General features: G+C 42.5%; 1 protein-coding gene across 1 annotated transcript in view; it reads left to right on the plus strand.

Moving 5' to 3' along the window:
- Window positions 1-14,436, plus strand: part of ptprz1b (protein tyrosine phosphatase receptor type Z1b) — a 49,328-nt gene that overhangs the window by 13,363 nt on the left and 21,529 nt on the right. The window contains exon 3 of the mRNA XM_034526818.1: window positions 4,837-4,905. Within this exon, the coding sequence (XP_034382709.1) occupies window positions 4,837-4,905 (69 nt within the window). The remainder of the gene's footprint in view (window positions 1-4,836; window positions 4,906-14,436) is intronic.

A 14,436-nucleotide genomic window follows, 5' to 3' on the forward strand; every position in this document is an offset into this window, starting at 1 on the left:
CTATAAATCTACATTGGATTGAAAGCAACATGTTCATGCCTCGCCTTTCTGGGTTATTGAAAGGCCTTCTCGGAAACATGAGGAATTGGTAACCGTAGAAGTGCAAAGGTCAAGGCCAAGTGGATACGGCATAACAGTCAATTTCAACACTTCATCACAAAATGACCGCTGGACTGAGCGGAACGTGATGGATTGATGTAAGAGGATCTGGGGGGGACACCCTAGCCTGTCTGCAGGGTGAGAGTGGAAGGGTTTCCTGATAAGAGTAAGTCGGGTTTAATACCGCAGCGGACATTCCTTGAGCAGCTTCTTTGTGAGAAATACATTGTGAGAACAACTGGTGTCTGTTTACAGCTCTTGTTTTACTTTTTGATCCAGTCAAATACGATGCTGTGAATGACTGAAAACTACTACATTCTGATGCAAATATTTTTTTCTTTTTTCCGTCTGCTTTACAATAAAAGCCACCATGTGTTGTCACCAGTTGAATGCTTTTAATGTGGAATATCAACAGTAGGACATGTGAGGCCGATAAGGTAGGCAATTTGAAAAAAAACCAAATAATTCTAGAAAGGTCATTTCAGATTTACTTTAAATTCTTATTGGAGGAGAAATGTCCACCTGATTGAGACCAAAACATTTCCAAAATGCTGTAGATTCAATTTGTGAAAATATAACACATGAAGTAATCTCATTACCAGCTCAGAAAGATCAACAATGCTATTTTTGGTATCACTGACGACCTCATCTGTGTTTTCATTTTGTCAGTCGAGGACTTGAACCTCTCCATCTTTTGATGACCAACTCATCAGATCAGATCTCAACTGAGAACTCGTGTTCTTCACACTCGCATCGCCTCAACATGTTTTGCCGTATTACATGTTTATGAGTGGAGCTCTTGTAGTCGTACGAGTGAAGCTTGTAGTGAGTATCAGCTGTCTGGCTGACACACATCCTCATTTGGCTTTTCTTTTCGCTTCATCCTTCAGTCCTACGCACTCATGCCAATACACGGGGCATCAATTAAAATGGGCTGAAGCGTGCTTTTGTTCCACATCTATAAGTGGAAACCAATCTTTTACTCCACCAGTGTTCCCTTCATTCCAGCATCGAAGGCAGGTATGTGAATGTGAGGTGCTGTGTCGGAGCCTTGTTGGAGAACTGCATGTCTGATGACCTTTCCTACATGAATAAAACATCCATACAAATGTCTTGATGCTGCCGCGGTCACCTAAGCCTTTAATGTCAGGCCTCTGGTGCCTCCCGGGGAAATCTGATAAAGCAGAAAGAGTGCAGATGGGTGGAATAATGCAGTGATTCAGCTGTGAGCGTCATGCATGGCCAGCCCCGCGGCGGCGCAGTCCCGTCACTATCCGCTGTGCTCTTCCAGCTCGAGGCACCGGGGACTCGGCCCGTCTCATCGCCTCGTTCCACCGCTTCCTCCAATGACTCAGAGTGGCTGTTTAGCTCTGACTGCTAGGCCACCGCTGCTTTAGGGCCGTGACACTTGCCAGTAAGACCCGTGAGGTCCATCAGAAGCCAGCGGCTGCCATTGTAACTCCCTGACAACCGGGCATCGGTGGCAGCTTCTCTTGGACCACGTGTTGAAAAGCTACATAATTAGTTAAAAAATGGCAGCTATCAACTCTTCACTCATTTTATAGGCCTACCTGTTCCCCTATCTATAATATGGTGTATGTAATAAACCTTTAAATAATACATGTTGATGAAAGAAAGATATCCGATAAACAAAATGTTGTTATTTTGTGATTTGAAACCATTTTCATGCCTTTTTATTACAGAAAGTAGAGAGAAATTACGACAAATGAAGGAGCGTCAGAGCCTGGCAGCTATACTTCTAATAACTAACACGAAACAAATACAACAACAGTTCTTGCAGTTGCATGATTAAAACCAGGTCCTGTTGATCTTCTTTAGAGCTTTTTATCAGCGTTATGAGAAGCTCAAGATAATCTAAGTCTAAATCTAAAATCTACATCTTCTCCTATTGACATTCCTCCACCTCTGTGCCTCTTCACTGATCAACCTGTAATCCATCCCTTTAGAAAAAGTGACTTGGCAGCTTCACTTGTTTAATAGTCACATCAGGATGCATCGGCCGACTCGATAAAGGGCGACTGGTGTCAGAGTCGGTCCATCTGGTTTTGTGGTTTCGCGAGTTACGGATGTCCACGTAGACGGCACGGGGAGGAAATACGCCCATCATACATTTATAATGTGCTTCAAAACGCGTATTATAATTTTGAAGGTGTTTCTAATTCATCTTAATGCATGTCCGCTCTTTGATTATGCAGCGCTAATGCATACAAGTACATTCAAAATCCATTTCAATCATAGTGTGTGTGTGTGTGATTGAAATCCATCACAGGGTGGTGTTAATGAAGCCATTATTTACGCCACATCACCACATTTAACTCCATTCTTCACACTTTCGTTCATCTCTCTCATCAGACTTCCCTCCTTTATGCGAAGGCAGATGTGATCATTGATTACACTGAATTTATAGATGGCAGTGTGAGTGAACGCTAGGAAAAGAGGCTTTAATTAAGCCCCCACATGTATCGGTGTGCTATTTTCTGTCTCTCGGTTTTCTGTCATTACATTTCTTTTCATGAAAAGTTTCTTTTTTTACTCTCTCCCTCCTGTCTTCGTTCTCATATTACACATAAAAGAGGATAGCAAGCTGCATGGGTCAAATCCTAATAATCACTTTACGATACATTGGTCTCGTAATTGTCATTCCTGTCAGTACATAGGGGACAAGACTCATTCCATTACTTACACATTCCATCTTCTTACATCCAAAATGTGATTTCCTTAAAGGAAGCACTCCTAACTTAGTCCCAAGGTCAAGAATGACCCTCCATAACTATTCGCCACCAAGTCATAGGCCTCTGCTCAGACCTTTAAAGACCCATCGGTAGTCTGTTTTCACCCCTCCGTGCAGCCAGTCAGCAAACAGCTCCCTGTAACCTCCAAAAGCAGAAAATGAAAAAGAAAATATTTCTCACTTTTATCATCAGTCTCTTTTGGGAAAGAAGCAAAAGTTAGTTAAACAAGTGTGAAGCGCAACATTAAATCCCCAACCCTGTGGCTGCATCTGTGCATCGGGGTGTGTTGAATATTCATCGATGCAGACCATTTTACAGATGATACAGAGATTTTCCCTGCGCTGCGTTTCGCGTCTTTGCAAGTTCAACAACAACATCGCTTTTGATAAAACTACATGAAAGGAGTGATTTTTTTGTCGGACGTTTTGATCCCGGCGGCTGTAAACAATAGGATTACACTGTGCTCGTCCGTGCCACATGGATAGACCTAATGCAGTAGATATGGTGGTAATCGTCCATGACCTAAATCTGACTCTCCTCGCGGCCTTTCATCTCCTCGCAGGATAGGTGTTTGTTTTTTTTCTACGCGCAGCAAAAGATCAATAGAGAGTAGCTCAGCGACGGGCGTTGTCAGACTATACATGTTGTGCCTGACCTCTTCTGAGCACATGAAATATGCCATCTGGTTTGCACTTTAGTGCGTTGCAGTATCACCGTTGGTACCCGTCGCTTGCGTATAGGCTTCTTTTCTGGCCACAAAAAGCACAATATTTATATTGCGGGCCTGTTTGTAGTATGTCATGCAGCTCTAATGGAAATTCAATCTGTGCAGCGTTGGCGTGTTAATGTTGGGATTATTTTAGGGTGGATGACTTTCCCACCAGCAGGCAACCCTTGATGGTGTTGCTGGGAGAGATGCACCGTGTGTGTGTTTTATTTTACAGAGGAAACATTTTCTCTGTTAGCAGTTGATTAATTGACTCTAGCGGGAGGAGAGAGAGTGGAAAGAAAGTGACTTAAGTAGAAATAGCACGAGGGAGAGAGAGAGTTGTGGGTAAAGAACCCCGAACAGCGTTTTCATAAGCTTCAGAACCCCCTGCAGGAGGAATCTAAGAACTGATCCTCACACTCTCTGTGTCTTATTAAAGCGTGCAGTCAGCATTTGATCCAAACGTCAGTTTTAGGCTAACTATATTTCTGTAAATTAAACTAAAACATTGTTGACTGTATGCACCCTGTGCTATAGTGGAATGTGGATAAATCCTAAAGCTATGCTTCGTCATTCGTCATCGTTTTAGTGGCTCCCCCTGGTAGACATATGGTGCTAAGATAATCCTGACATGCTGAAATCTGATGTGTTCTTAGTTAGGTGTGTGTGTGTGTGTGTGTGTGTGTGTGTGTGTGTGTGTGTGTGTGTGTGTGTGTGTGTGTTGCAAACAAATCATTGTCATTCTTTGAATAAAACCTATGTGGCTGTTAACTTGAGTTCATGGTCTCAATCTCTAGTTTCAAGTCTTCTCCAAATGATGTTCATTTAGTAAATGTCAAATAGACCATAAAGCAGGGTATGCTTTTGGGCGGGGCTACTGTGATTGACAGGTCGCCTCCGCTGCCGGAGCTGTATCCGGCAGCACTCCTCCACATTCCAAATATGGTTACTTCAGTTCATCGGTTGCAAAAACAACAACATGGTGACGGCCGTATTCCAAGATGAGTGCCCAGATGACTTCGTCCACTTCTTCTGTACAGAAGAAGATGTTTGTCTCCAGCGTTCGCCCGTTATAAATGGCGGCCTCAAGAACACAGTGACATCACACACATCGGTGTCGTGGTAGTGAAATGTATCCAGGGCATGACAGGAAAAGCCTGTGTGGTCATGTGATGATGATGCTGCTCACCTGTCGGTCAGCACATTTGTGTGTGTTTTTTGGAAATGCAAAACAACGCTGATAACCTTTTTTTTTTTTCATCTTCTCCTCTGTAGTTGTGGCAGCAGAGCCGCTGGTCCGTGGCCTGAGGAAACTCCCTGAAGACGTCGACTGGTCGTACTCAGGTGTGCAGGAGCCATCTTTTTGAACTGATGAAAGATATTCAACTGTCATGTGTTCCTCGTGGATGAGAGGGATTTGACAGGAAGTAGGATTTTTGGGTGTTCATGAGCATTTGTTTACTTTATACTAAAGTTATAATTTACAGCTTGTGTGTGCGTGTTAGCATTTTAATATTTAAGTAATCTTACGGGTCACAGTGCATCTGTACTTCGTGACCCAACAGTGTAAATCCACCAATCAAATCTTACAGATGTTTTACAGTACAAATGTCGGGCTTTTTTGTATTATTAAAATAATGTTATCATAAGATTATTAACATTATCTCTATATATTTTCAGAAAGTATTCTACATCAATAATGAAACTAATATAGGAATAATCAAACATAAACATAAGAGCAACAAGGTGCAGTATACTTGCAAACACACGGGAACTCATTGGAAACTGGATTGATCAACCATCAATTTCAAGTTTCAATTGGAAAGTCCCAATAATCAAGGTTCCCTCTGCTCACCTTTCAAAGTCATACAAACATTTCCTGAAACAGACAACGGGGCACAATTCCATCAGACTGGTAAATGTCCGTACATCACGTGGTACAAAGGGAAGTCTCCATATGGTGAGATGGCATCAGCTAACTCAGAGCGAAGCCCCTGCCGAGCTAAGCTGTGGTCCACCGGAAACAAAGAGAGGACACAGACGGACCGTGATGGTCCCCGAGCGGGAGATTAGCTCCTTAATGGTCGGGGGAAGGGGGATCAGGAGGAACGATCAGGCTCAACAGGTCATCAGAGCTGAATGCAGAGCCATTAAACGTATTAACCTGCACCCCAAATGGATTGCTGGTGATAATCGACACACTGTATGATGAGGGAAACGTCTGAGTCGCGGAGCCAGCATTCGCAAAGTGATTTTTAAATTTGAATTAATGTCATTAACCAGACAGTGTGTGACGATGAAGTCCACGCACCTTTAGGCATCGTTCCTTTTCCTGCACTTGTAAACACTGTGACAACCTGATTCAGGCCAATGGCTGCATGGGTGTTTGGTTCATGTGCAGTGAAATGATGACGCTTTAATGGTAGATGAATCGTCATACCGATTACTTCAAGTTAGAGCTACGAGATAAATACTACGGTGCACACTTTGTCAGCTGAGTGATCTTTGTTTGTGGCCCTCACCATCAACCGCCCAGGAAGCAACGTTTACATCGTGGCTGTTGGGTGTAACCTCTGTAAGTTAACAGATCATTTATTTTTGAGGTAAATCAACTTCCTAGTACAAACACATGAAAATATTATTGCCATAAACACATGTTTACAATGTTTACTGTAAATCAGGAAAGAATTTTGGTAATTTTCTCATAGACTTCTATACAATCTGACTCGGAGCAGCTGCCCCTGAAGGACATCCGAAAGAATGAAAGTTTAAAGTGCGCATTGGCTTCACCTTTCCGACCCGGAGGTTGCTGCTGGTTTAAACACTTCCATGTTCTTGGAAATTGAATAAAATACAAAATACGTTTGTTGATAAAATGGATAATGAAATGTTAAACCCCAAACCGAATGCAAACATTGCAACATAACCAATCTGTTGAACTACAATACAAGTATCCACAACTGGATTGCGTTTAATATGAAACTTGTCCCTGAGCCATGTTGTAATGGCCTCATAGCCAGACTCCCACAGCCATGGGGTTTCAAAACAGTATGAATATCAATATCAACATTGTTTTCTTTCCCTCTGTCAAATCTTGACAAATCATTTCCCAGACAGGACCGTACACCCGGTTTGACAAAGTGTAATAGTTTTTTTTTCCTTGTGAGATGCACTGAAATGATCAGTGTGATGAAAAGCCTGTCTGCAATAGAAATGAAGCGGCGACGCCCCATGTCTTTCCCCTCCTTGTCTACCTTACTTCCATCTGTATTCCTGCTTCCTGTCTCTTGGCCTGTCTTTCTTCTTCCTTGCCTGCTCCACACTTGTCATGTTCCTCTCTGTTGGGTTTTGAAGTTCATCATCACAGCTGAAGGTGGCTCGGTGGCAGGTCATTTGGATCCACTGTAACGACCGTGCGTGCACAGTCTTGTTTTCTCCGAACCGGCTGTTTCTTGCCTTGTGCTGTGCACCGAGTCGTGAGTAAAATCATTAACATGTGAAAGAAACGCACTTCATTGTGAGGCACTGCGCACAGCTTTTTAGTTGGGTCAGAAGTAGGGGTGGGGTGGGGTGGGGGGGGGGGGGGTAAAAGAAAACAGGGGGCGGAGAGTGAGAGCAGGAGGGCTGAAGTGAAAGAAGAATTCAGCTGAAAGGAAGAGAGAGAAGCAGAGGAGGAAAGATTAACATTAGGCAACAATCAACATTTACATTTTTCAAAGCGCTTCCATCAAGCAAATCATGTATGTTTGGTTTGATTTTTATAAAAAAAAGTTTACATTTCTAAATTACTAAAACTTAATTAAATACATAGGTCTTTTTGCTTCTAAATTTAAATATACGTTTGTACGAGGATTCGGTAACAAACATAAGATATGAAGTCAACTTGTGTGAAGCGATTTAAAGAAAAGTTTTTCAAATGGTTAAATTCAAATGATTAGGAAATACATAGTATTTAATTGTGAATTAATCTTCCCGTTAGTCGTTTAAAGGATGAATTAGAAGCTGCTTAGAACTAGTGTTCAGAAATTAAACATGTCATAATTCCCTTTCTAATATCCATTTCATATTGCTGGGAAAACATCCCATGATGATCTTTAGCAATCGAGTTACTGGAGTTTTCATTTCAACCCTAATCCAAGTCTGATAATCACTTTCCTTTTAGTTTTGCTGAAACTGATGTGCTCCAAGTTGAAAGTGCTCCGCATGGGTAACGCTGTGCTCCGTGAACCCAAAGCGATGGCTCAGAGACACTAAAGTGCTCCGTAGAGCCAAAAGTTCACGAGTTTGTCACTACAAGACATCCCTTTCCTTTCATCCTTTAAAAGCTTTAAAAAGACTATTTCTATTTGATTAATTTTAGATTTGTTGCATATTTAAATAATATAAATCTGATCAGTTACGTGTGTGGCAGCTTGGTTTCATTATTTGTTTTTTTAAAAACCTTTTATTAAACCTATATATAAAAGTATTAATAATACACTTGCAGGTACACTGTATGTCTGCACACAAAAGCATCCCTCTTCCTCCTCCTCCTCCTCCTCCTCCTCCTCATTCCTCTGTGCTTTGTCTCTAAGGGGTCCCTGAGATCCTCTTGCCTGGAGGACGCCCCCCAGGGCATCCATCTGTTATGTGTGTGTTTGTGGGAAATTGTGCGCTCTGAAAATACCAGTTTCTTTTTCCTGGCAAATGCATTTGAATATTTTTCAAAAGTTACTGTTAAAAAACCAGACTAGGAGTTCCTATAGATATATTACGCTGACTATACTGCTGCTACTTGTTTTATCAGAACAGCTGAAATATCATGTCATGTTGTGCATAGAAGATGAGCCTTCAATGAAAACAGCAATGACGGAGGACGACAAACAGAATGTTAAAGAATAATAATGCTGGCTTCATTAATAATGCATTAAGCTTGAATGACAAGTATTTCTTTTCTCCTTTGCCTTTTTTCTCGATCTCTGTATCGGTGTCTCTCCTACGAAATGACGTTCCCCTACAACTAAACTGTGTTCTCACTTACGTCGAGAGGGAAACCTATATCCTCCCCTGGATCATGGGGAAAACATCATTTTGGCTGAAGTTAAGGACTTAAATTGAAATATTTACGCAGACTGTGATTGGAAACGCACTTGTGATTCGTCGAAAAACAAACGGAATTAGAGAGAGAATAGGTTTTCATCTCAACTTAATTGACAATGCAGTTTTGTTGGATGTAAATGTAATTTTCAGGAGACCAGGCTGCTCTGCCTCCCTCTTCCAGCTCTCACTTCCTGATCCTACTAAGTCTCACCCAGGGGCGATGCAGGCTTCAATACACACACACACACGCACACGCACACACACACACACACACACACACACACACACACACTGCTACAAAAAAACAAAAAAAAGTATTACCTTACACTTGTGGTTCAATAGTGCGGCCCAGAGAACATCATGTATCTGTCCGTCATTAGTGTCCCAGAATCCTCGGGGATGGACTAATAAGGACCGCATGAGAGGCTGCGTGACGGCTCCATCTCCCCAAACACCAGAAGAATTCTTTATCCAAAATCTCCTCTTATTATGGTAACGCTAATTTCGGATCAGTGTGCTGGTGCGAACGTTCCTCTTACATTCATCCATTTGCGGGTATGTGAATATTAAGTGTCACCAATGTGTTTTCATGTGTTTTCCAGACCAACATCATTAGCATTGCATAAACATTTTTTTTAACATTTTTTTTTTTAAAGCCTGCAGCCACCTCATTTAAAAAAAGAAAAAAAGGTGCCCAGCAATCTGTGGAACTAGGCTCAGCGCACTGTGTTGTTAATTATTTATGCAAGTGCAGATTCCTGGTAGAAGCCATTGTCACGTGAATACCAACAATTCTCCGTTGAGACACAGGATACAAATAAACAAAGGCTGTGATTACTTTTACATTCTCATCGTATTGTACTCGGCTGTCCGATAAGTCTTCAAACGCGTGGATTGATTACTCGAGGTGGCCTTTCTGGATCATATTTCATCTTCTCCTTGGTACCTTAAGCAACATTCCCCATCCCACACAGACCTTTTCTTTTTTCTTTTCTGACGCACTGCTTTAAAAAAATTTTTGTGTATGTATATATATATATATAAGTCTGTCTTAAGTCTTTCTGTCACCTTTGTGATGAAAGGACCACCACCAATGTATGCATACTGTATGCTGTAAAGTAGCCGATTTACACATGATTAGCATAATCCTGACAGTGAGAGAATATGGTCGAGGTGTAACTAAACCCAACTGGCTTTCCAAAAATGTAGACTTAAAGCTGCTCTAATCAGTGTTTGTATATACTTGGCACGTTTTCTGTGGCACGTGTAACATCAGCATGGAAGCACAGTGGAATCGGTAAGGCAGGTGGTGAACTAGACTTCCTCTTAATGAGTAACATTGAACAACTAACTGCTTCATCCACACACTCTTGTCAAAGCATAGGAAAGCACGTTGCTATGCCCTAATAAGTTACAACTTTATTTGGGTCGTTTCTTTGTTACAAGTGTTGCGTGGAGGTGTAATTAGCAGGCGTGCTAAGTAGCTATCCATCTTCTCACTGGTGTGCTAATTCCTCCATGTCTCCTCATCCCTCATATAGCAATATTTTATTATCTCTGAAACGCTTGGCCGATATTGGAGCTGCTTAGAGCGTTGAAAACCGGTTTATCAACCCAAATGTATCAAATATTGACCGGTCATGACATCATCTCTAAAAGGGTCCACATTGGTGGCTCAGTGATGGTCGTCCTTCAATCAGAGGATCGGCGGTTCGATCCCTGGCTCCACAAGTCCATGTCGATGTAACCTTGGGCAAGACACCTGGCACCCAAATTGCTCCCGCAAGCTGTTCCTGTGTATGAATGGGTAATCGACATGTAGTGTTAAGGCGCTTTGAGTGGTCGTAAGACTATAAAAGCTCTATACAAGTACAGTTTACCATTTTACATTAACAATGGATGAAACGATCAATGTAAAAGGTCTGGTGGCTCCCGTTGTTTTGGTTCTACAGGCACATGTTTTCAGCAAATAGGTTCTGATACAAGCTGCTGTGTGCTAACTACCCGTCAACTAGCTGGTGAACATTGTAGTCAACGTAGTCATTTGAAAACCAGACCGCAGCCGTCGTGTAGTGTACCAAGCAGTTTGTTAGAGTGGGACTTTGTCACTGATAATTGGTTGGAAGCCTTTAACCTAAATTAATCTTGATCCTTGTAAGTACGCATTACCCAAGTCTTTGTTGTTTTTGTTATCATCATTTCATTTAGAGGGACTTAGCGTTCCCTAAGGGTCTTAAAGCTGCTGTAGAGGCTTTTCCACTATGACAAGAAGCCCGGATTCTGTTTTGGGTCTCTCAACCAGCTTGCTGCTCGTCCTCTCTCATCTCATGTGTTTCGTTGTCTCTTTTTCTGTCCACATGCATGTGTTCACTTTAGCTGTTCCCGCTATGTTCTCAAGTTCTCTCTTAGTCACCAAATACTCGAGGCTGGCTTCTCTTCTGCTCCAGTTGTTGCTCAGTCTGTGTGGCCGCTCGCCTTGTGGGAGACGTGAGGTAATGATGCCGATGTGCGTTCCCGTGTTCCTTTATTCACGAACACGCTCTCGCTGTCCCCCGTCCCCTTTCCCTGTTCCTTGCTTGCACCCCCACGTGGCTGGGTTAATGAGTTCAGTGGCTGCAATGGCGACCCAGCATGATAGCTAACTGTGTACTGTGATAAATCCAGTATCCAAAAAGCTTCGTAAACTTCCCACAGTGCTGTTGATGATGTCTTTTCCGCATTCCGTGACAATCACAGGTTGGCAGACCGGGCTGTAAGTTATACAAACATGTACGCATATGCAGGATTAATCTCATTGGCGAAGGTAAACCTCAGTGGGCGGAGCCAAAGGACATATGATACATTGTTGCAGTGTGTGTATGTGTATATATATATACACATACACTTTAAGTTAAGTTTGGTGCGGTTTTATTTTCCAGCTTCACTGTGACTGTTTAAATGAACAGTAAATCAGTTCAGAGAGCCAGTCTGCAAATGTTCAATATTTAACTAAGTGAATCCATGCAGAGAGTCTCGTCCCGGTCGTTTCTCCAGAGACCTTTTCATATTCGCACGTCTAGACGGAGTCCTCAAAGATCACATAAACGGCATATGGGGACTGTGATTTATACCCCCAGTAAAAATAAATACATAATTTGACAGGTCTGATTGTCAGATCCACTGGCTGTAGATGTGTGTGGCGGTTGCATCATTAACATGGCAGATCTCGCTGGAGTGATGTGATGCGCGTGTGCGTGTGTGTGTGTGTGCGTGTGTGCACGCGCGCGTGTGCGTGCGTGCGTGCGTGCGTGCGTGCGTGCGTGCGTGCGTGCGTGCGTGCGTGCGTGCGTGTGTGTGGAGTCCTCTCTCTGCCATTCATAATGGATTTATTTAGTAGCTTAGATCTTGTCAGCCTTAGGCTCACTCCTTTATGTGTGCGTGTGTGTGTGTGTGTGTGTGTGTGTGTGTGTGTGTGTGTGTGTGTGTCCATTGATTCTGCAGAATAAGAATGACTGAAGTCTCTTCTCACACAAAAGAACAATTCTTATTTCTCTGCTCCGGCTTCTGCTGCATTGTAATCAAAGAGTTTTACTGCAAACTGAGATACTGATTGGAACGCATGACACCAGCTAAGACGGAGCAGTCCCTCTCACAGTAAGGAGAGTATTGAGCTTTCAGAAATTAGGGAGATTTGCTGCATCAGGTCGTAACGGTCACTCAAATCTCCCAAATCTGAGCTGGTCACTCTCAAAATAACATGTTTTTTTGTGACTGATCATTAGCAGCGGTTGCATTCCATTTAGTTGTACCAGTGTCCTTAGCGCTGAGCCGGCAGGCACAACACCAGAGCCCTGGGGCCGAGAAGAACCAGCGCAGTGGTTTACGCTCGTATTTTCAGTGCGACTTTTTGTCATCATGTCAGTATGCGTTTTATACTCCGTATACACTGGGATCCGATCAACCAGAACCACCTGACTCATCCAATCACAAAAGTGTAACCACGGCCCTAAATGCCACGCAGCCTTTAATACGGTCGTTAATAACACCTGTCCCTCTCCTGCTGTGTCAATATGTCCGCTGTGAAACAGGTCTAGAGGCTGCTCCAGGCTTCCTTATTTGTGTTCACATAATTAACTAATTAGTGGTGTAATGATACGTGGAGCAATTGATTTGTCACTATAAACTGAACATCTTTGGGTTTTTGAAATGTAGTTTGGGATTAGATTGGATCTCTGTTTTCTTCTGTGTGCTAAATGATTGATCAGTTAATACAAAATAATAGATTCATGGATACATTCACAAAATGGTACATGTAGTTCCTTAAAGAGAGTGGAAGGCCTCTCGCTGCATGAAAGGTTAGACCATTCAACCGCTTGTGGTATATCTGGCCAGCCAGACAATAAAAGCACCACTCTGTGTTCAACTTAACGAGCCGCCATTATTTTTTTCTTCTTTTAATATTTGATACATATTCAGCTATTTTTGCCAGCAGTGATGCAAACAGGAGCAGACGTTCGCCAAAAAAAGTCAAGCCCTCCATTATTCAATGTAATAACCCTGCATGTTTTGTGAACAGTTAACTCGCTCAGCAGGGCAGAACCTTCTCTCTCTCTCTCTCTCTCTCTCTCTCTCTCTCTCTCTCTCTCTCTCTGGGTGTGTGTGTCATCTAAGGGAGCTAATTGATGTAAGCAGAAACAGTATATTTGCATGAATCACACAGTACATCAGGGCGTGCGCGCACACACACACACACACACACTTTTCTCCATGTGTCTCCTTTCTCTGTTCTTTTTGTCTTCTACATTTCTTCTATCATGCATTAGTGTGTCTTTCCCCTCCTCTTGTGTCTTCAGCCTTTTCTTTGTCGCCTCCTCTCTGCTCCTCCTTGCTCCCTTTGTGTCTCCTCTCTCCTCTCTTTGTCCTCTCCTCCCTCGAGAGTGAGAAGTGAGCTGAAACGATGGAGGTGGTGTGGTTAAAAAAGGCAGCCGTCTCTGGTGTAAATGGTTTCTGTCTTGACCGCTTTCACAGCTGACTTCTCCTCGATCCGCGGCAGAGCTTTTTTTTACTTCATTTTTTTTTTTTTTGCAGCTTTCGAAACAAAAATAATTAAATGCACATTTTTATTACAAATGTTGATGTCGAATTGCTTTTACAGATGACCATGAATTAAATCCCAGACTGTTGACCATGAGAATACAGATAATAAAACATGTAGACAATGTCTTTCTATTCATCCTGTAGAACTTGATAATTTGAGAGAGCAAGAGGTAGAAAAGCAAAAAGTAAGGAGGAACATGTAGAATAATACTTATAGAAATGTTTCATCAAATTGCAGACTGTGCTTTAAAAGTCTCCCATGTGGATTTGACAACAATAGGTACACTGGCAGCGTCAGCATGCTTCACTTTGGGAATACTGTGAAAAAGCAAGTGGAACTCAGAGATATGAAATCTAATTTCCATATTTAATCATGAAACGCTACCCCTTGGCTGAATGCGAGAGGTTGTGCATGCATGTGTGTGTTTATTGATTTAAATTAAGACGGGAAAGCCGTAATTTTTTATTTCTCACTCCAAATAGTGAGCGACTCGTTGCCATGGTAGCGTTATGTAACTCGATGTGTGCGTTTGTGTTGCGATGCTGAGGGACGCGGCTGCAGGAGCCAGATGTGGTCATTGACACAGTGACAGTCCTGTGTCATTTTTCCCCGCCACACACACACACACACACACACACACACACACATACACACGCACACACATGTTCACCACTAGCACTTGTAAAATGCTAAATACAGGTCGAAATTTAAGATTTTAA

The sequence above is a fragment of the Cyclopterus lumpus genome, chromosome 23, assembly GCF_009769545.1.
Source record: "Cyclopterus lumpus isolate fCycLum1 chromosome 23, fCycLum1.pri, whole genome shotgun sequence".
NCBI classification, from domain to species: domain Eukaryota; kingdom Metazoa; phylum Chordata; class Actinopteri; order Perciformes; family Cyclopteridae; genus Cyclopterus; species Cyclopterus lumpus.